The following is a 23,771-nucleotide window of genomic DNA, read 5'->3' as shown; positions in this document are numbered from 1 at the left end:
ATTCTACGTGCTATTTGGTACATAACCTACGTTTCTGTTATACGGGTTCAGTGCAGGTCTCTACATACATTATTTTAATGACTCTGGCAATGAGCTTGGCCTAAAAAAGAAGGGCATGCTATTCAGGGATGTGCAAGTGGCATTAAAAAAAAGTATAGTACAAATCTGATCCAAATCTGATAAATCTAAATATGCTCAGATTAATGGGGCGAAGCTGTCTGGTTTGTTATAATCTCACAATACAGTGAGAGGTCCTAGGACCACCTTCACATTGAAATATTGAGTCGCCAGCAAGCCCCATGAAGGTTGGGCTATATTCTCATTATGAAAACTAATTTGAAAATTGCACGGGTGCATTCCCACGACCGTATGTATTTTATGGTCTGCAAAATACGGATCCACGAAAAATACAGATGACGTCTGTGTTGCATCCGTTTTTTTTGCACAGCCATTGTAACAACGCCTATTGTCTGCAAAATGGAAAAGAATAGGACATGTTCTAGCTTTTTTGCGGGGCTGCAGAACAGACATACGGATTTTTTGCGGACACATTGAAATGTATGGGGCTGCATCTATTCTGCAAGAAATGTGGATCAGATGCAGACCAAAAGTACGGTTGTGTGAATGGGGTCTTATGGTCAGCAAGGGCATACTACCCTAGAGGTAGACCATGTGTCTGCTAATGGACCCTTGGGCAGAGGGGACAGAGCCCTGGTTTGTCCCATAGCATTTGCTTTTGGGTGGTGAGAACATCTGCAGGACTCCTCTCGCCAGAGAAACTGCAATGTCCGCAAACAACGGGATGAGGGATTGGCTCAAGTACCATTGAAGAGACCTTCTGTCCTGGGTGGCACCATAATAGAGCCTAGCTTGAAATTCTCTATGGAGTTGAATGTATACCTCTGATGGTCAGTAAGACGACTGGAGTCCAATTCCTTTCAGTGGGTGATGGTTACACTATATTATTCCACAGATAAATCTGTGAAGAATCTGTCGGGATGAGTCTGAGCAGCTACCCCCTGTGCTCGTGCTCCCTGTGCCTGACCCTATAGAACATACATGGAGTAACTGTAAACCACATGTGCCCCACCTGTTTCAAGACGAGAGTCAGATTTCCAGACTTGTTGTGTACAGCATAGATCATGGGGTTTCCAAGGCTGCTGCTGACATCTTCACCTTGATGTATAGGAATCAAGAGGCAAGAGGCCTGCTGGATCATCTTATGCAAATGCCTGAGGAGTCAACCTTGGACCTACTTAGCACTTAGCAGACTTTTCAGCAAGTTGGATATGGCTGCATTAATCCCATGGATCAGTAGAGGAGGTGATTTAAGGGCACGGCAGGCACACGTATGGAATATATAGATGTATGTATATATAGATAGAATATTAGATATTAATGTACAGGTGAAACTCGAAATTTTAGAATATTGTGCAAAAGTCCATTTATTTCAGTAATGCAGCTTAAGGCTCCATTCACACGTCCGCATCCTTTCCGCAATTTTGCGGAATGGGTGCCGACCCATTCATTCTCTATGGGGACGGAATGGATGCGTCCTGGTTTTTCCAAACTTCTTTAGTTTAAGAATTATGGAGGACGCTGTGCTCTTGGGAAGTTTCAACACAGCAGAAATGTTTTGTCCCCTTCTCCAGGACTTTGCTTTTGCACAATCCTGTCTCTGAGCTCTACAGGCAGCTCTTCCCTCCTCATGGCTTGGTTTTTGCTCTGATATACATTGTCTGCTGTGAGCCCTCATAAAGACAGGCCTGTGTCTTTCCAAATCAATGGGCAGCACGGTGTCTCAGTGGTTAGCACTGGTGCCTTGCAGGTCCTAGGTTCGAATCCGACCAAGGACAACATCTGCATGGAGTTTGTATGTTCTCCCCGTGTTTGTGTGGGTTTCCTCGGGGTTCTCCGGTTTCCTCCCACACTCCAAAGACATACTGATAGGGACCTTAGATTGTGAGCCTCATTGGGGACAGAGTGATGCTAATGTCTGTAAAGCGCTGCAGAATATAGTAGCGCTATATAAGTGCATAAAATAAATAAATGTCCAATCAACTAAATTTACCACAGATGGGCTCCAGTCAAGGTGTCAAAACATCCCAAAGATAATTGAGAAAAATGGGAGAGCGAAATCTCAAGCGTCATAGTAAAGGGTCCGAATACTTGTGTACATATGAGATTTTATTCTTTCCCTATTAATAAATTTGCTAAATATTCTAAAATTCTGTTTTCACTTTGTTGTTATGGGGTATTGAGTGCAAATTGATTGTGGAAACTTGAATTGTTTTTATTGTGAAAAAGTGAAAGACTCCCAGTGCATTGTATATTACTATGGATTTGCTCCGTTTCTCATCTACAACAGGTTTCCACTAAGAGCTGTGCAGTTGTAGACTTTGGGCGTCTTACGGTTGCCTAAGTCCAGTGTGCTGGCAGTGTTCTCTGCTGCACTTCAAATTTTGGGTTAGAAGACACAACAAGATGACGTTATAGTGGCCCTATGAAAATGTGTCCTTTAATAGATTGGTGGGAAAAGAGTCCAGGTCCCTAATAGAGTTTGGCCGACTTTGAAAGTCACTCTCTATAGCAATGCATTAGGCTTTGGTGTGTTTTGAAGTGTGTGAGTCTCCTGGCATCAGAAATAGATGTTCAGTGTTCCAGGGCTGAATTTTGGAATGTGAGGTGAAGTATTTTTACTCTGGTGTCTTGTGATAGATACGACCCCCCCCCCCCCCCTCAAAAAAATAATAATAATAAAGGATAAAAGGCAACAACTTGAATTCGTATGTCAGGTCACGTAACATTTGCTTCATGTGTTTCATACTGAACATGTTATACATTGTGTACTGCAAGTGCATGAGATGAGGAGGTAATATAATCACCTCTATATAATGGCCTATGTAAGTCATAAAGAGGGCCTCCGCACGTGGAACCCCTCATTATTAGCCACAGCAGACATCCACGAACAATAAGCACCTCTGGAGGACTCGGCCTGTGTGTGAATTTCATGGTCACCCGTTCGTTTGCCATGTCATGAGGAAAGATCGTGATTAGTTGATCCGAAACGCGTAGATGTGAATGCATTGTCGGTTTTTACTGTACAAGAAGAATAAAGGCTGTCACTATTTGGAGGCTGGACGTCTGCACTTTTTTCTTTGTTGACCATGGGCTTGTAATACTGTATCACCGCTGCTGCGGCTAGGCACAACTATCCCCAACTGTACTATCTATACCCCAGGGGGTTTCAAAAGCTGGATCTTAGCCATTTGTTGCCATGATGAGACAGCCTCTTGGAATCTGCTACCACAATTTTGGACTATTATCTGCAGTAATACATGAGTATTAGCACTGACAAGGGGTCCAGATCACTATTTTTTATTTTCCTACTGCCCCCCGCTGTCAGCGTTTTATGTTGTCCTGAAATAGATTGTCGGGAGTTCTGTGCATGCGCACAGGGGTCCTCTCCATTATGTTGGCACAGCAGTCCGGACCGTGTATTGCTTTGCAGCATTGATTGATGACAGCAGAGGAACTGAGGGCAGTAGGAAAGTAAAAACTGGCAATCTGGACTCCTTATGTGCAGTGCTCCTCATGTATTACTGTAGATATTAATGCAGAATGGTGGTGACAGATTCCCTTTAAGCCTGAAGAGTGCAGTAAATTTCAATAATGAGGGACTGTCACCACCGTATTTGCCAACGGTCCCGAATTTTCAGAGGCCGTCACAACAAGTTTGGACTTTCCTGGTCTGAAAATGGGCGAGACCTATGTTAGCACCACCAGTAAATGATGGGTCCAGGATGGGTTTAGGGGCGTTCCGTGGGCAGGTCTTACATGCCCCATATTTACCAACTACAATTTTGGTAAGTTTGCTCCACTCCTGACACGTCTGTTTTGCTAAATATGTTCCCCAAGCTATAATGACTCTGGAGCATCTTTTTTGTGTAACTCTTTGTTGTTCCTTTCCTCAGTTATATTTGCTACTAAGAAGTTTACTAATGAATCTGCAGCTGATAAAGTCCGCTTCACATCGTGTTGTTGGCTAAAGCCCAAGCACATGACAAGACCTGCACATTCCCAGACTCTTACTGTGTAGCACCTAATATGGCTTCTGTTCAATGAAAGGCACGTTTCAGTGTAACCAGTCGTATCTTGTAACCTGGAGTTTTATGTTACAAGCAGCGGTGACGCAACGCCGAGCTGTGCTGGTATATCTACATATTGCCTTAGAAACTCAGCTTATTACAGGGGTTGTCCAAAAGATTATAAATATCAGTAAAAAAAAAGAGGAGTTATGACTACACATTCTAATATACTCTTACCCCTGCCTTTTTTTTTTGCTTTTGTTTTTTCCTCCCTGCTTTGCTATAAAAATGAGACTTTACCTTTATTCTGCGGGTCAGTGCTATTACAGCAATACCAGATTTATATAGCTTTTGTCATGTTTTAATACTTCTTAAACTTTTCAAGATTTTTCTTTGCATCAACATTTTCTGGCAATGCCATAACTTTTTTGTATTGCTGTCTATGCAGCTATGTAAGGGCTCTTTTCTTTTTTGCAGGCGAGTTTTCGTTTTTATTCCCATTTTGGGTTATGAATGAGTTTTTGTTCCCTTTTTATTACATTTTGGGTGGGGGATCGGCAAAGTGACCATACTTTTATATTTGAAAAATTTGGGTGTAGTGATGCCAATGCTTCTTTTTTAATTTCTTTTTATTTGTAAAATGAGAAAAGGAGTGATTTAAGTTAGGGCTCTTTCACACTTGCGTTGTCCGGATCCGGCCTGTACTCCACTTGCCGGAATTACACGCCGGATCCGGAAAAACGCAAGTGAACTGAAAGCATTTGAAGACGGATCCGTCTTCAAAATGCGTTCAGTGTTACTATGGCAGCCAGGACGCTATTAAAGTCCTGGCTGCCATAGTAGTAGTGGGGAGCGGGGGAGCGGTATACTTACAGTCCGTGCGGCTCCCGTGGCGCTCCAGAATGACGTCAGAGCGCCCCATGCGCATGGATGACGTGTCCATGTGATCACGTCACCCATGCGCCTGGGGCGCACTGACGTCACTCTGGAGCGCCCGGGGAGCCGCACGGACGGTAAGTATACTGCTCCCCCGCTCCCCACTACACTTTACCATGGCTGCCAGGACTTTAGCGTCCCGGCAGCCATGGTAACCATTCAGAAAAAGCTAAACGTCGGATCCGGCAATGCGCCGAAACGACGTTTAGCTTAAGGCCGGATCCGGATCAATGCCTTTCAATGGGCATTCATTCCGGATCCGGCCTTGCAGCAAGTGTTCAGGATTTTTGGCCAGAGCAAAAAGCGCAGCATGCTGCAGTATTTTCTCCGGCCAAAAAACGTTCCGGTCCGGAACTGAAGACATCCTGATGCATCCTGAACGGATTTCTCTCCATTCAGAATGCATTGGATAAAACTGATCAGGATTCTTCCGGCATAGAGCCCCGACGACGGAACTCTATGCCGGAAGAAAAGAACGCAGGTGTGAAAGAGCCCTAACTGTAAGTCTTTTAGTAATTTTTTTAGTTTAGTTCATACATTCTTTAGTTGTTACAATATTTTTCAAAACCTTTTTTTTTTTACTTTTTTTTTTACCCGAAACCCCCCCCTCCCCTCTTTGGGGGTTTGAACATGTGATCCCTCAGTAGGAAATTTATAATGACAGGCCTGGGAGCCTTCAAAAGGGTCCAGGCTTCCACAGTAATTGAACGACTTCCACGATCTCATCGTGGGAGGGAGCCACCTCCCTCTAAATTACCTATCAAATGACCACAATATTTGAGGGGTTAATTGTACACTGCTCAAAAAAATAAAGGGAACACTTAAACAACACAATGTAACTCCAAGTCAATCACACTTCTGTGAAATCAAACTGTCCACTTAGGAAGCAACACTGAGTGACAATCAATTTCACATGCTGTTGTGCAAATGAGATAGACAACAGGTGGAAATTATAGGCAATTAGCAAGACACCCCCAATAAAGGAGTGGTTCTGCAGGTGGTGACCACAGACCACTTCTCAGTTCCTATGCTTTCTGGCTGATGTTTTGGTCACTTTTGAATGCTGGCGGTGCTTTCACTCTAGTGGTAGCATGAAACGGAGTCTACAACCCACACAAGTGGCTCAGGTAGTGCAGCTTATCCAGGATGGCACATCAATGCGAGCTGTGGCAAGAAGGTTTGCTGTGTCTGTCAGCGTAGTGTCCAGAGCATGGAGGCGCTACCAGGAGACAGGCCAGTACATCAGGAGACGTGGAGGAGGCCGTAGGAGGGCAACAACCCAGCAGCAGGACCACTACCTCCGCCTTTGTGCAAGGAGGAACAGGAGGAGCACTGCCAGAGCCCTGCAAAATGACCTCCAGCAGGCAACAAATGTGCATGTGTCTGCTCAAACGGTCAGAAACAGACTCCATGAGGGTGATATGAGGGCCCGACGTCCACAGGTGGGGGTTGTTCTTACAGCCCAACACCGTGCAGGACGTTTGGCATTTGCCAGAGAACACCAAGATTGGCAAATTCGCCACTGGCGCCCTGTGCTCTTCACAGATGAAAGGAGGTTCACACTGAGCACATGTGATAGACGTGACAGAGTCTGGAGACGCCGTGGAGAACGTTCTGCTGCCTGCAACATCCTCCAGAATGACCGGTTTGGCATTGGGTCAGTAATGGTGTGGGGTGGCATTTCTTTGGAGGGCCGCACAGCCCTCCATGTGCTCGCCAGAGGTAGCCTGACTGCCATTAGGTACCGAGATGAGATCCTCAGACCCCTTGTGAGACCATATGCTGGTGCGGTTGGCCCTGGGTTCCTCCTAATGCAAGACAATGCTAGACCTCATGTAGCTGGAGTGTGTCAGCAGTTCCTGCAAGATGAAGGCATTGATGCTATGGACTGGCCCGCCCGTTCCCCAGACCTGAATCCAATTGAGCACATCTGGGACATCATGTCTCGCTCTATCCACCAACGTCACGTTGCACCACAGACTGTCCAGGAGTTGGCAGATGCTTTAGTCCAGGTCTGGGAGGAGATCCCTCAGGAGACCGTCCGCCACCTCATCAGGAGCATGCACAGGCATTGTAGGGAGGTCATACAGGCACGTGGAGGCCACACACACTACTGAGCCTCATTTTGACTTGTTTTAAGGACATTACATCAAAGTTGGATCAGCCTGTAGTGTGTTTTTCCACTTTAATTTTGAGTGTGACTCCAAATCCAGACCTCCATGGGTTGAAAAATTAGATTTCCATTTTTTTATTTTTGTGTGATTTTGTTGTCAGCACATTCAACTATGTAAAGAACAAAGTATTTCAGAAGAATATTTAATTAATTCAGATCTAGGATGTGTTATTTTTGTGTTCCCTTTATTTTTTTGAGCAGTGTATATGATTGGAGTTATCTCTTATCGTAGACACTGCCTGCAAGTATCCTCTCAGCTCCTGAGCCGCCGCCATATTTAGATTGCCAATTTTCGGTGTACATGTATGGTGAGTGTCAGGTAGGGGTTTCACTCCATGGAACTAATACAATGCGTCATATGTGGTGCATGGCCTTAGGGGAGCAACGCCTGATACAGAAAGCCACAGAGCATCAAAGATCCCACTCAGGTCCTGCAATAGGCGTAATACAGTTTTTCCTGGTGTATTAAAGTTCCCCTATCTTATGTAAGAAGGCTTTTAGGGATATTCCAGTTTTAGCAAATAAAAATGTTAAAATGTTCATCTTGGTTATGTAATGTTATACAATTTTCCAATATACTTTCTGTATCATTTCCTCGTGGTTTTCAAGATCTTTTCTTTCGGTCATTCCATCAGAACCTTCATACTTTAATTGCAGTACTCTGTCCTGGTCATGTGCAGGTCACTACAAGACACAGCTCTGATAACTGCGGTGTAACGAACCTTGCACATGAGTCCATCAAATGATCTGGATAGAGATATTGCAGCAGGTTGCTATTGAATAACAGCAAGCAGAGATCTTGAAAATCATAACGAGTTTATACAGCACGTATATTGAAAAACTGTTTAACTTGATATCTCCAAAATGAACAATTTTTTTGTGCTGAAATCAGAAGATCCCTTTAACTATTAAATGCCTATGTGGTGCTGTTTTTGATATTTAACAGTTTTTTTCTTCTTTCTCTTCTCCCCCAAAGGACCGATTGTTTTTTGTGATGGAGTTTGTGAATGGGGGTGACCTGATGTTCCACATACAGAAATCTCGGCGGTTTGATGAAGCTAGGGCTTGTTTCTACAGCGCTGAAATCACATCAGCCCTCATGTTCCTCCATGAGAAAGGAGTGATTTACAGGTAAGAAACTCCACTGTCCGCAGTGCGGTGGCTTTGCTGTTAGCACTGTTACAGCACTGGGGCCAAATCTGACCATGGACAACATCTGCATGGAGTCTGTATGTTCTCTTCGTGTTGGTGTGGGTTTCCCCCAGGTACTCCAGTTTTCTCCCACTCTGATCGGTTAAATGGGAATTTAGATTGTGAGCCCAAAAACTTGCATGGGTCCGTGATCCGTCCACACCGCAAAAAACTTCCACTGTGATGAAACTACGACTCCCAGCATGCTCCATTCATTTCTATGGAGTTCTGAGAACAGCCATGCAAGTGTGTATCTTGCGAGTTGTAGTTTTACCACAGCTGGAGTGACGGAGGTTTGTCATAACACCCACTATACAATGGAGGGCGCTGTGCTTAGGATTCCAACTTTCTTCAGGGAACCGTCCTAACAAAAAGGGATTTCCAAAGTGGACAACTCTCTAAAAATTCTGTTTTACTTTTTGTCCTAGATGAACTGTAAGGTTTTAATGCAGGCGTCAGGCTTATTAGATTGTCACATATTATTTCACCTCACTCCAAGCACCATGTGAGGCTGACTAATCTAACCTGGCCAGACAGATAATGCCTCTTATCTAGCGATTCGCCTACAGGAGTGCGGGGGAGTAGTGCAGTCCTATGCTGGCCTGCCGAACAGCTCAAACATTTATTGCACGGTACAGATGTAGCAGAGCTGAATTTAGCTCAGTTATAATTGCATTATGTCTTCATAATCATGTTTGCTCATGTTCTGATACCATTTTTGTGGGTATTTTTTCTGCTTTTTATAGCCGCATAGTTTTATCCACATGGCTCTTTTCTGTAGGTATCACTCACGTGGTTTGTGACCTTGGATATGACTTTTTTCTTTTACATGCAAATCAGCTCTGTTTCCAAAAAGAAAAGAATCTGTGCCCCTGGCACCACCAGATGAAAGGCAGCTATCGGGTAGAAGGGCTCCATAACAACATAGCAAACCTGCAGTGTATTGGAGAAGCAATATTAGTGAGTTCCACACATTGGACTCGCAGCGTGTGCCATCAAGAGCACCTATTATTAACTCCGGATCACTGCCGGGGTCGCATAGCATTATGTTGATTTATGATGCTATGTAAACCTTACAGTTCTGGAATGTATTGGATAACACTGACAGCATTATGTCAGTGTTATCCAATACATTACAGACCTCTAAGGGTTACATAGCATTATAAATCAACACAATGCTATGCGACCCCGGCAGTGCTGGGTGGTCAGGACGGGCGCTCTCACAGACCTACGCATTGGATTTGCAGCGTGTAACTCACTTGTGTGAAAGGAGCCTAATGATTCCTTATTATAGTGATCTAGGATGACTTAAAAAAAAGTTTTAAAAAAAGTAACAAAGTTTTAAAAAATATAGACATCGATGCCCGTGCGATTAAAATATAAAAATATTGATCTGAAATGGCATAATGTGGAAGAAAAATCAAAATGGCCGATTCCCAAAAATTTTTTGTTGCTTCACCTCCCCCCAAAAAAGTTGTACACAATCCCAAATTGGTATCAATAAAAACTACAGCTCGACCTGCAAAAAAATGAGCCCCCCACAAAGCTCTGTAGAGAGAAAAAAGTTACGGGGGTCAAAATATGGTGATGAAGAGAAAAAAAAAAATTCTAAGGTTTTCTTTTTTTTCCAGTGTTAAAGCACAAGAAAAACTATATAAATGTGGTATCTCTGTAATCATACTGACCCAGAGAACGTAACAGGTTAGGACCAAACACAATGGGGATCACCCTATATCTGGCGGCGGGTATGGCGAAGTTACCGTACGTAAGAAGAGGCTCATTCATCATTTTCTACGCCTGTTCAAGGCATACAAAATGGTCTAAATGTAAGACGCCAAGGAAGCTTGCCGGCCTCTACATAACTTCAGTCTAAATGTAAGCAAGCTTCCTTGGCGTCTTACATTTAGACCATTTTGTATGCCTTGAACAGGCATAGAAAATGATGAATGAGACTGGCTTGCCGGCCATGCCACACCCACTTTGTAGACATGCTGTGAGCAGGGAAAAGTCGCATGACCTTTGTGCCGCAATCTGCGCCAGAAATACGCCTAATATAGGTGTATTTCTAGATAATCAATGACCACCAATATGTTCTGTCTATCGATAACAGATATACAGGTCGTTTTTCGCGGTCCGTATATGGAATCATTCATTTCAGTGGTTCCGCAAAAAAAAACGTGTACATGTACTCCGTATGCATTCCGTTTCTGTATTTCCGTTATTCTGTTCCGTTGAAAGATAATGTCCTATTATTGCCCGCAAATCACGTTCCGTGGCTCAATTCAAGTCAAGGGTCCGCACAAAAATATGGAACACATATGGAAATGCATCCGTATGTCTTCCGTATCCGTTCCGTTTTTGCGGAACCATCTATTGAAAATTTTATGCCCAGCCCAATTTTTTCTATGTAATTACTGTATATGCCATACGGAAAAATGGAACAGAAACGGAAACAAAAAAACAGAACAACGGATCCATGAAAAACAGACTGCAAAACACTGAAAAATCCATACGGACGTGTGAAAGAGGCCTTAGTGTCATCTGTAGGCATCACCATTGATCTCAGTAACCATGGCGTAACTGGCAGAGTACGTACCCGATGAGGTTGCTGCTTTCCAGGTATTGCGTCTTTGTGTGCTGCAGGAGAGTACAGTGCACTTGCCTGCAGCCCGTTGCACAGTAGAAGTTTGGGGGGTACTTGCTAAAGCAAAACCTTAGAGAGAATTGCTGACTGTCCGAAGGGTTTAGCTGAGGCTGTTTTCTTGCTCCCTGACTTACAGGACTTGTTCTGTTGGTCTATGAATACATCCAGTGACATGCAGAGTGAATAGATTTAACTCATACTTGATGGGACGCATAGACTACTACGAGCAAACACATTCCATGTGTGTCGCTTGTATGTGAATAGGATGTGCAGATCAGGTGCAGAAGGACGTAGAGAACCAGCCCAGTGGCCGTACACATCACTGTGCTATGCCTTCCATAAGATCAGCGCTTAGTGACCATATTGAGAAGAATCTTAGTAAGATGGAGCAGTAGTCATGCTGTAGAAGCTGATCATATTGTGTTATATCGGGCAGTTTTATGGTGTGGTCAGTCATTGCATTGCGGTCTGGTGCTATAATGCTAGATTGCAGAACTAATTACTATCCACCACTGCTGGGACCCCCATGATCACTAGTATGGGCATCACAGATCCCCCATTTCTTCCTACTAGTAGTGAGGTGTTTGTATGGAGTGGCAGTCGAGCATAGGAATGCTCCCACCCAAACACTTCTTCATTCAAACTTCTGAGTAGACTCACAACCCCCCAATACCTACTGATCAGTGAGAGTCCCAGCAGTGCAGTCCCCAAAAGCCCTTATATGTAGTGGTCAGTGAGAGTCCAGCAGTGGAGTCCCCAAAACCCCCCCACAACTAGTGAACAGTGAGGATCCCAGCAGTGCGGTCTCCGGAGCACTCCATACCTAGTGAACAGTGAGGGTCCCAGCAGTGTGGCCCCCAAAATCCTCCATACTTAGTGATCAGTGAGGGTCCCAGCAGAAGAGTCCCCAAAATCCTTCTTACACAGTGATCAGTGAGGGTCCCAACAGGTCAACCCTCAAAATCCTCCATACCAGTGATCAGTGAGGGTCCCAGCAGGGCAACCCTCAAAATCCTCCATACCAGTGATCAGTGAGGGTCCCAGCAGTGCAGCCCACAAAACCCTGCCTATCCCCAGTGATCAGTGAGGGTCCCAGCAGTGTGACCCCCAAAATCACGACTATACCCAGCAATCAGTGAGGGTCCCAGCAGTGTGGTCCACAGTGATTTAACATTTATGACCTATCCTATGGCAAAGAAGAAAATATTGATTCATTACAATGCCCATATACTGCAGCTTCCAAAAACTTCATCTGCAGTGAAGACTGATAGTACAGGTCATCCAGGACTGCCTCATTCATGAATATCATGCAAGAATTTTATTGAATACTGACACACAAAGCAGTAGGAGAGGCTGTGAGCTGTGCTCCTTCTTGAATCAACATGCCAAGTCTGGGTTTGTACTTTGGTGACAACTATTACAACATTTAACCTTTAGGACAGACCTCCTTACGTTGACCCTGTCAGTTATCCCTATGTATCATTAGTGTATCACCCCTTTAAACGTCACTTGCCCATGAAATAACCAGTCTGACTGGTGTGCAGGTTACTTCTGCCAAGTGGTACTCCCTCTCTGTAAATAGATAAAGCTGAAGATTAGGACTAACTATAAATGATTATATCCACGCCAGGTAACGAGCCAGAACTTTATTCTTTTGTTGTGTTGCAGGAAAGGACATGTTCTAAGGAGGGATAATGGAGGGCTGTGAAATGTAAACTTCCATGTAATCCACAATGACTAAGCCTAATAAACCAAGCGCGTGTTCTTCTCAATGTATTTACACCAGACAATTAGTACAGATACATTGAGAAATCTCTTATTTCCCTTCACGCCATACAGGATGAAACTGGCAGCCTGTAGCCACCACTAGGGGGAGCTCAGTGCATAGGAATGTATGCAGTTCCCATTCATTTCAATTGAAGCTGTACATTATCTCTTTGCACTGATCTCCCTCTACTGGCAGCTGGCAGAAAATGCAGTGAATCTGTGTGACAGGAGAAGCAGGTCAGTGTCGGTCCCCATCTTCCAGAGCCCCATAGCAGTTGCGTGTTCTGCCTCCATATTATGTACACCACTGGTTGCGGTTGCACTCTTTTTGTCATTGCTTTCTACAATTTACATTCACGTCTGTTCATGTTCCCTTTTTACATACAGCTACATTGTGCAAGCAGAGTTACTGCAGCATATTGCACACAGCACTGTCATTTGCTTTTGTCTGAAGACAAAAAAAACACCCATTTCTTCAGGCGGATTCTCCTCTAGGGTGCATGTGGGCTGTCATGTGGCAATTCATACTTCATGATGGGAATTCCTGTCCCTATATGCAGTGCCCCAGTGGATGACTGCAAAGGGTTAATTTAATGTTACCAAGTTAAATGTTGTGATTTGTTGTATAGGCAACCAAATGGTTAATATTGGCAGACTGGTTAGGTTGCCAGGGTGATAGACTGGGTCCATCCCCTGGTTAGTTAGCAGGGACTCTAGTCTGAGCAGAGCTACAGGAAGGATGTATATGTGAAACTTCCTACAGACCAGACCCAAGTCCAGACAATATCAGTCTCTGAGACTGCAGCTGCCATGGATCAACTTTGCCACCAGAGTACCCCTGAGAGAAGGAGATAAGCAATCTTAGAAAGTCCAGAACCAACAAAGCCATGCAAGATAACGTCAGTAAGGTACTGCTCAATTATGGCAAAAGACTTTACTGCTATGGAAAGGGAATATTGCTCCAGCATCTGGCACACTTTGAGACGGACTGCTCATCCAGATTTTCAAAAGGTTTTAATAATTACAGTACCTTGGTGAGATGGCAATATGTCTTGAGAGAGGGAGTACTACTACTAGGGATGAGCGAATCGACTTCGGATAAAACATCTGAAGTAGATTCCCATAAAACTTCGTTCTAATACTGTACGGAGCAGGAGCGCCGTACAGTATTAGAATGTATTGGCTCTCATGAGCCGAAGTTATTGCTTTGCAAAGTCTCGTGACTTTGTGGTACCTTGGAACCGAACCTGAGTCCGGTAAATGGTTTTTACAGTACAAGTTAATTTATGAAGTTATTACTCAGTCTCACGAGACTTTGCGAAGCAATAACCGAGTCTCTGCACCACATACACTTCACCAAGTGAGGCACAGGAGTATGGGAGTAACATGCATAAGATTGCCAGATGTACAATAGGAAGAGCAGCTCTGGATTAAAAGCTGCTACCCTGTGATATGAAACACTGTGCTTATGTCACAAGGAGGAATATTTCTGCAGAGCTGAGCATACATATTAATTTCATCAGAGAAACGCATTTTGCAGATGCAGATCTACAAATCGTTGTTGTTGGCCGCACATCTGCCTGTGTAAACGGGAAGTTCTGCTGACAATGTGCAAGCTGTATGTGGAACAGAGTATCTTGTGCATCCCTATATATATATATATATTTACATATTTTTATCAGGCAGTGTACCTTTAAACAAGCATAAAGTGTCTTGCTATATCGTTGATCGTCGTTCGTTATGACCATAGCTCCATGTAAAAGGACTTTGGCGGGCTGAAGCCAACGATTTGGCCAGGATCGGCCAAGCATCTAATGTGTATGGATGGGGGGGCCTCCTGACTCTACTGACGGCAGATGTTGGGAAAGATAAGGATTGGGATTTCAACTGCCAGATATTTTTGCTCTTGGGGAGATAAGCCACTGCCTGAGGAGTTTTCCTCCGCCACTTATTACTGGGAACGCCATCTCGCTCAGCCAAGCATTCATGTTTATGAGGATATCGGGAGTGATAGCTGCCAGCTGAATCTTATGTGTATGGTCGGCCTTAGGCTAGATTAAAGGGGTTTTCCGAGATGATAGATCATCGGTATCTGATTGTTGGGTCTAATCACTTGTTTGAAAAGGCACTGGCGCTCCTGTGAGCTCTGCGGCCTTCTCTCACCGTGCCAAGCACAGCGCCGTACATTGTATAGCGGCTGTGCTTGGTATTGCGCTCAGCCGCATTCACTTTTATGGGGGTGAGCTGCTCCTAGGCCATGTGACCGATGAACATGATGTCATATGGCATAGACTAAGCTGGAGAAGGCCACGCTGCTACTGCTTATGTTGGTGCCTTCTCAAACAGCTGATCGGCGGGGGTCCCAGTTGTCGGACATCGATTGATCATATACTAATGATCTATCCAGAGGATTTTAACATCAGTTAAAAAAAAAATCTCAGAAAACCCCTTTAACTACAATACACTCTTAACAACCTGGGACAGAAGTACTTAGTGCATGTTTATTCCCCCCCCCCCCTTTCTTTATCTTTTAAATAAAGTTGCTGTCTGTCCTTAGGAAAATGCAGTTGCCCGGTTGACAGGGAAGCAAATGCAGTGACCCCCACCGATCTAAAGGATGAAGTGGCAGCAGTGCTAGGGAAGTGGCTTCAGCACTGCACAACCATTGAGAACATTTTAATGACAAATTTGCTTCATAGGGACTTGATGGGAATAGAATATTGATGATCTGTCCTGAGGATAAGTCATCACTGTTCTACTCCCAGAAAACCCCTTTAACTAAAAGAAATGTAAAATGCAGCATCAACCCTACCTTTATATCTGTATTCTTTCCAAAACTACAGATCAGAAACATGTGCTTGTTTCATTTTGCCACTTTTATTCTTCTGATGACAGCACAGGGTCTCTGTGCAACCCGGTAATTGTATCCTTCCTGGGAGGAACCTCCACCCTGACCCGTCCACTGCTGGTCATTCCTGCCAGGAGGAAAATAAATATGAAAAAAACAAGCAGAATGAAGTGAAAGCCATAGATACCTAATGTAGAATGCACACACAAAGCATATCCTTAGGAGAAGATATACAGCCAGTGAAGTCGGCTGGTGCAAGAGGGTGGCAAGACATAGGTTTTTGGTCTGTAGGAGCGAGACACGTATATGTATTGTGTGACCCAAGAATTGCAGGCGGTTGCAACATTTTGGAGGTTTTCATAGTTGTCTTGAGTCACACATGTTGCATGACTCAAACCATTCAGACAATATGAAAACAAGCGGATACAAGAATGAAGCCCCAGCGATGCAGTTTTTTTTGTTTGTTTTTTTATATATACTTCAGATCTCATTTAGTACATCATTTTAAAGGGATGTCCATGGTTTTTATTCTTTTAAGCCCTTCAGGACCCTGAGATTTTCCATTTTTGGGTTTTCATTTTTTTACTCCCCGCCTTCCCGTAGTCCTAACTTTTATATTTTTCCATTCACATTTCTTTATGAGGGCTTATTTTTCGCGGGACAAGTTGTACTTTCTAATGGCAACATTTCCGGTTGCATACCATGTAGTAGGAAGCAGAAATAAAATTCCAAATGGGGTAGAATTGGGAAAAAACGCAATTTTGATAAAGGTTTTTTTTTTTTTTTTTTTTTACACTGTACACTATGCGGTAAAATTGACCTATTATCTTTATTCTCCAGGTCAGTACGATTACAACGATACCACACTTGTATAATTTTTCTTGCGTTTTAATTCTGAAAAAAAAATGTAAACCTTTGAGGAAAAAAAAAGTTTTATAACCATATTTTGACCCCTATAACTTTTTTGTAGTTATGTGTACAGGGCTGTGTGAGGGCTCATGTTCTGCGAGACGATCTGTTCTTTTCAGTGGTACCTATTTGAAGTGTGTGCGACTTTTTGATCACTTTTTATAAAAAAATTATTGGGTAGTTGAAGTGACAAAAAAAGGCAAATTGGCAGTTTTTTTTTTTTTTTCCTGTTACGCCATTTGCCGTATGCCATTAATATAGTTATATTTTAATTGTATGGGCATTTTCGCATGCGGCGATGCCCATCATGTTTATTTTTTTTTTTATTGGTTAAGTATTTTTATTTTAAGGAAAAGGGGGTGATTTTAACTTTTAGTTTTTTTTTTTTATATATTTGTAAAAACTTTTTTTTAAACTTTTTTTAAGTCACCTTGGGTGACAATAACTGGCAATCATTAGATTGCACCTTGTATTCATTGATGGCTATATAGCCATCATTGAACACTTCATTTTCACTATACCAATACAATGCTGCCACCTAGTGGCCTGTATTGCTATATTCTGAAATAGACACCGAAGCCTGCTAGAGGCTTCGGGCTATTTCAGTAATGTAACAGGTTCCCCGATCTCAGTCAGGGAACACTGTTACCGGAGTGGAAGAGCTCGACTTCCGCTTCCGGACTGCGAAAATGTCGTGGTCACATTTGACCATGGCATCTGAAGGGTAAAATGTATGCGATCAGCTTTATGGCCTTATTTAAAATAGCAGAAACCCTGCGGCTATGGCGCCCGCTGCACGTGCAAGCGGGCACAATGTTTAGGGACCAGACTTCCGCCGTACATGTACGGCGGAGGTCCTATTTGCCCAACAGCCTATTTAATCAGTGGAGATACCTTGCTCCCCATCACTCTGCTCCAGCTCCTGGGCTGTCTTCACCATCTAGTCCTCATCTATTAATTTCCACAGCCAATAAGTGACATGTCCCCAAGTGGCACATTACTGCTGGATCATCACTTGGGAACACATCATCACTGATGCCAGTCACTGGCTACCAGCTGAGATCGGAGGCAGGCAGTGGCAGGGGCGGACACAGATCTCATAGGGCCCCATAGCAAAACTTGGGCACTAGTTTCCTAGTGTACATGTGTCAGTCACTCCCAGGCAATGCAGAACATGTGCAATTCTCCAAATTTTATACCGATTTACGTTTTTTGTTTTTTTTATCAAGTGAAAGACATTTTATACAAATCGTAATAAAAAAATGGTTGCCTTTGGCCTCATGCACTTTATTTTATGTTTGAAAACGTGGGACAGGTGCTTCAAATACATGGAGCTCATTCTGAACACCATATATTTAATGGTTTTACACCATAAAACTGGCAAAAATACATTGATAAATTTGCTTCTCTAATACAAAGTTACCTGGCTGCCTGCAGCCACCACTAGGGGGAGCTCAGTGAATAAGAATTAATACAAATACAATGGAAGCTGTAATAATCTCTTTGAACTGAGCTCCCCTAAGTGGCAGTGTTTTCAAGCAGGGAAGAGAAAAACAAGTTCTTCTGCGAATGTTGGTGCCTTCCACCTGGACTGACCCCCCCCCCCCCCATCCCCACTCCACCCAGGCCCCATAGCAGTCACGTGGTCTACCTCTATTCCTCTATTGCAGGTACGCCACTGGGCAGGGGACTGCAGGAGCCAAAACTCAGTGGTCAGGAGCAGATAAGTATGCTTCTCTCCATAGGTACAGCCATGAACCATTAGGGAGTGGTCTGGCAGAAAGGTCCCCCGAAAATGAACAGCCTTTAGTAAGTAAAGGCCATCAAGCTGATCGGCAGGGTCTGACGCATGAGCTGTTCAGTGTAGCTCCAGTGCCAGAACTACACAGCACTGTCAGCGTTGTAGTGCAGGGAGCTCATTAATACGGCGCTGCTTCCATAGAAGTCAGTGGGAGCAGAGTTGTAGTAACGAGCTCCCTCCACTACAATGGAGCTATACCAAAAGGCTGATATGTCGGGCCTCTGCCGATCAGTTTATGATGGTCTGTGCTAAGGATAGGATTTGCTTACTAAAGGCTGGACAACCCCTTTGCAGTTTGGTTGCAGCACATTAAGGGATATTCCAACCATTGACATTTATAGCATATCATAAATGTTTGATAGATGGTGGTCCTACCTCTGTCATGGGCCCTCTACCTATCAGACATTTATGAGATATTCTGAAGATCTCATCTGATCAGTATCGGTACTTAATGGTTTAAGGAGCTCGCTACCACTTTTACCTGTCTGCAGGGTGTTGCATAGTATAGTCCAAAACAATTCCTCTGGTTGTCATTGGAAACAGTCAACAATCTTGTTGTCACACAAGCCCCTAGCAGCTTAGCGGAGTTCCTATAACACGAGGGGAGCAGTTTTTCCTGTATTGCATTAATTTATAGTGCCTGGTTTCCAGACGGACCAGAATACAGTGATGTGACATTTTTGCACACATGACCATTGATTATTCCCTGGAATGGAACCCACAGTCACATGAGGCGCCGTTTCTACATATGCTGCATCATCTCGCTCTCCCCGGATTTACGCGTATACATTTAGGCCTCTTTCACACGAGCGTGTCCGGATAAGGTCCAGATGCATTGCGGCAAACCCGCGCGAGTAGGTACCCAATTGCAGTCAGTTTTGACTGCGATTGCGTACCGTTGTTCAGTTTTTATCGCGCGGGTGCAATTTATTTTGCACGCGCGTGATAAAAAACTGACTGTGGTACCCAGACCCGAACTTCTTCACAGAAGTTCAGGTTTGGGTTCAAGGCTGTGTAGATTGTATTATTTTCCCTTATAACATGGTTATAAGGGAAAATAATAGCATTCTGAATACAGAATGCATAGTACAATAGGGCTGGAGGGGTTAGGTTAAAAAAAAAAAATAATAATTTTAACTCCCCTTAATCCACTTGTTCGCGCAGCCGGCATCTCTTCTGTCTTCTTCTTTTAGGAATAGGACCTTTGATGATGTCACTGCGTTCATCACATGGTCCATCACATGATCCATCACCATGGTGATGGATTATGTGATGAGCGTAGTGACGTCATCAAAGGTCCTTTTCCTCACAGGTGAAGACAGAAGAGAAGCCGGGCTGCGCGAACAAGTGGATTAAGGTGAGTTAAATTTTATTTTATTTTTTTTAACCCCTCCAGCCCTATTTTACTTAGCATTCTGTATTCAGAATGCTATTATTTTCCCTTATAACCATGTTATAAGGGAAAATAATAATGATCGGGTCCCCATCCCGATCGTCTCCTAGCAACCGTGCGTGAAAATAGCACCGCATCCGCACTTGCTTGCGGATGCTTGCGATTTTCACGCAGCCCCATTCACTTCTATGGGGCCTGCGTTGCATGAAAAACGCACAAAATAGAGCTTGCTGCGATTTTCACGCAGCGCACAAGTGATGCGTGAAAATCATCGCTCATGTGCACAGCCCCATAGAAATGAATGTGTCCGGATTCAGTGCGGGTGCAATGCGTTCAACTTACGCATTGCACCCGCGCGGAAAACTCGCCCGTGTGAAAGGGGCCTTACTGTTACCCGCGCAGCTACAACAGGTGTGACCGAAAACTTCATCTCTAGTCTTTATACACTCAATCAAAGTTACGTTACTGCCCCTCCTGAGGGTGATATTCATAGAAGGAGAATTTATGAGTGGATTAGTACATTATAGGAAACTCCTGCCGCCTCATGATGACCTCTGTGATAAAGCTTAATTTGCTCAATAAAATTTCCCTAATGCCCCATGCACACGACAGCACACAGGTGACATCTGTGAGGATGGACCACAAATTATAGAAGCTGTCCTATTCTTGTCTGTTTTGCGGACACAAATGGGCTTCTGGGCAGTGAAAATTGCTGGATGCACATGGACCGCATCCACATTTTACGGATCCGCTATTTGCAGACTGCAAAACGGATATGGTCGTGTGCAGGATTTGATTGGAGCTGAAAGCCAGGCATGACAGTGGGGGGAAAGTCTATAGACTGTCTCATAGAAAGTCTGCACATGGATAACCCTCAGGGGCCACAATGTCTGCTGCTTCCCTTCAGTACCTGGTAAAAGTGGCTGCCTGTGGCCACCAATATGGGGATCTCGGTGCATAGGAATTTATACATGCACCTTTGAACTCAATGGGAGCTGTATTCCCTGAGCTCCCCCTAGTGGTGGCTGCAGGAAAGTGGCTTTGTTTTATGTCATGAAGCAGAAAAAGGGAGTTCAGTGTCCCATAGCAGTGGTGTGGTCTGTGCACCACTGATAACCCTGCCTTTTCAGGTGGGGGTCATCCATGTGCACCTAGCCCTGCTTCTCTCAGGGGACCAACATCGATCACAAGCAGAGGGGTTCAGTGCTTAGCTGGGCACTTCTGTCCCCTTCTTTCAGCAATTGTTGGGATCTCGGCACCCTGGGGCCTATGGTACAAATGTCACGGTGACATGCAGAAACTACAGGGACTCTTTAATGGCTAGGTGCCATGTTTCTGGCTCACAAGGATTGATGCTTGAGCCCCTCAGTAATTGGCAGTGGGAAACTCACAATATGTTCCCTTAGCAAGTATGAAGCTCTCCTCCCACACCAGACATTTATAATCTTCTCTGATGTCACTGACAGCACTTATCCTCATTATTACAGGATGAGGAGCCACAGCAGAAACGTGGGTTGAAAAGGATTGCAGATTTCTGATCTACTTTGTGCTTTCAGTTCTTCACCATTTTCAAGATCACTGTTTGCTGTGATTGGGAACGTTCTTGTTTACATCCAGCAGCTGCAAAGATGTATAGACATAAGGGTATATACACGCGGTGCGTATTACGTACAGATATTTGTGCAGAAAATCTGCAGCGTAACCCAGTACCGGCTAAGATTTAAAAAATCTCCACTTACGCTGCAGTTTTTTTGCACAAGAATCCACACCAAAAAAATGCACGGACTCTGCATTGTGCGACGTTACCCCTAGGCTATGTACACGTGGTGCGGATTATGCAGATGTTCAGATTCTCATGTGGTAGACAACACGACATAATACGGTACCAGCAAAGTGTAAGAGATTAGACAAATCTCACGTATAATTTTAGTTAATTTTTCCGTGCAAAAATTGACCTGCCGTGCGGATTGTGAAATCCTCAGCCTGTCAACGATTGGTGCAGATTTCACTCTTTGCAAAGCAAAGGTCAGATCTGTGGCAAACCTCATCCAATCCTCAAAGAAAACTGCAAGTAACACATTCAGGTTTTGGTGTGGTAACACCCAGAAAACCGCACTGAAATCTGGGTTTTCAGTTAGTAAACCCGCGGCCGTGTGCAGGTAGCCCTAGGGCGGAAAAATGGGCCTTAAAGACGTACCTGCTGACAGCATTTTTCATGACCATTTTGCATCAGTGTGTGCATCCATTTTCTGGTGGTGCATCTGTTTTTAATGGCGTTTTGCACCAGTTTTTAACGGCCATAAAAAATGGATGTAGGGGGGAAAACATTTATGAAATCACATACGTCAGTTTGGTGGCCTAAAAAAGTCACACGTCGTGGCGATTGCTCCGTTTTTTGCAACATTTGGTCAACTTTTGCAACATTTTATGATCCTAGCCACTTGTCACAGGGGTCTATGTCTAAGAGCTAAAAGTGAGATTAGACCCGGATTATGGCCCATTCATTGTGTGCGACTTCTGCAAAAAAGTTGCAACCTATGACAGGCAACCCCCGGTCTACTTACGACATGTATTATTAAGGTGACCAAACTTGGTGCAGGCACACAAAGCTAAGACGGGCTTAAAACGCACACAGAAACAACCGCAAATGATAAATGTCCCTCCTGGTTCATTGTTTTTTTGTTTTTTTTTACATTCCAAGCCCCGCAGTGCCCTCAGTATATTTTATTCCCCCCACAGTGCCCTCTGGACATCAAATGGCCCCAATAGTGCACCCAGTATTAATAATGGCCCCATAGTACCGTATGAATGATGGCCCTATGTCCCCCCCCAGTATTATTGATAGCCCCATAGTGCCCCCATTATTAATAATAGCCCTCTAGTGCCCCCCAGTATTAATAATGGCCTTCTAGTGCCCGCCAGAATGAATAATAGCCCCATAGTGCCCGCATAGTATTAATAATGGCCCCATAGTGCCCCCCCAGTATTAATAATAGCCCCATAGTGCCCCCCAGTATTAATAATAGCCCCATAGTGCCCCCCCAGTATTAATAATAGCCCCATAGTGCCCCCCCCAGTATTAATAATAGCCCCATAGTGTCCCCGCAGTATTAATAATAGCAGCATAGTGCCCCCAGTATGAATACTGGCCCTATAGTGCCCCCAGTATTAATAATGGCCCCATAGTGTCACTCAGTAATAATAATGGCCCCATAGTTCTCCTCAGTATGAATAATGTCCCCTTATTGCCCCCGAATATTGGGGCCTACAAATTGAAAATGAGCTACAGTCCCTGTAAATGCAGTGTGTCTGTGCAGGTGTATGGAGTCCAGGTAATGTGGCTTACAGGATTGTCTAAACTGGATACAAATTCAGAAATCTGTTGAAATGGTGATTTTTCATCTAATTACCTCAGTGTGCTCCTGCGTGGTGACGATTTACCTCAGAGGGACACTGCAGACCGTAGGCTTTCTATTTCCTAGACGCGAGACGTTGGCGGAGCGTCGTGCGGTCCACACATTAGATTGTCTATGACCAATTTAAAGGGTCGCTGCAGAAAAACGCTAAAAATGAATCCTTTGGCCAATGTTATGGTTCTGTACATGCTTCCAAAGTTTCATTCACCTCTATGGCGCCATTACAGAGATCCCCGCCATCGCCTTACTAGGCCAAAGCCTGCGCTGCCATAACTACAGAGCGCGGCTGTCCTGAGAATGGTATAAGACATGACAGAATCGTGTAGTTTGACAATGACGACTACTCCCCTGCAGGATACTAACAGCACACCAGTTATCATGAGGTTTGGATACATTTAAGATGTAAAATTACCTCAGGTTTGCGTCTCTCAGGCTCCATGACGCGCCGTTTTCTCAGTTTCACCTCTGTGGGAGGGGCTTAGCTGTGTGCACCACCCACTACATGTATGTACTGAGGGGTAAGTGCTATACAGCGGACACTGGAGATTTGTCAAAACTGGTGTAAAGGAAAACTGGCTTAGTTGTTCATAGCAACCAATCATAGT

At 44.1% G+C, this 23,771-nt stretch overlaps 1 protein-coding gene across 1 annotated transcript in view; it reads left to right on the top strand.

The window, feature by feature from the left end:
* PRKCH (protein kinase C eta) overlaps positions 1-23,771 on the top strand; it is a 166,517-nt gene that overhangs the window by 112,319 nt on the left and 30,427 nt on the right. Inside the window, exon 10 of the mRNA XM_040411234.1 lies at positions 8,174-8,328. Coding sequence (XP_040267168.1) covers positions 8,174-8,328 — 155 coding nt within the window. The remainder of the gene's footprint in view (positions 1-8,173; positions 8,329-23,771) is intronic.

This window comes from Bufo bufo, chromosome 11 (assembly GCF_905171765.1).
Source record: "Bufo bufo chromosome 11, aBufBuf1.1, whole genome shotgun sequence".
NCBI lineage: Eukaryota > Metazoa > Chordata > Amphibia > Anura > Bufonidae > Bufo > Bufo bufo.
The sequence above is the reverse complement of the archived record's forward strand: the minus strand, read 5'-3'. Positions and strand labels throughout refer to the sequence as shown.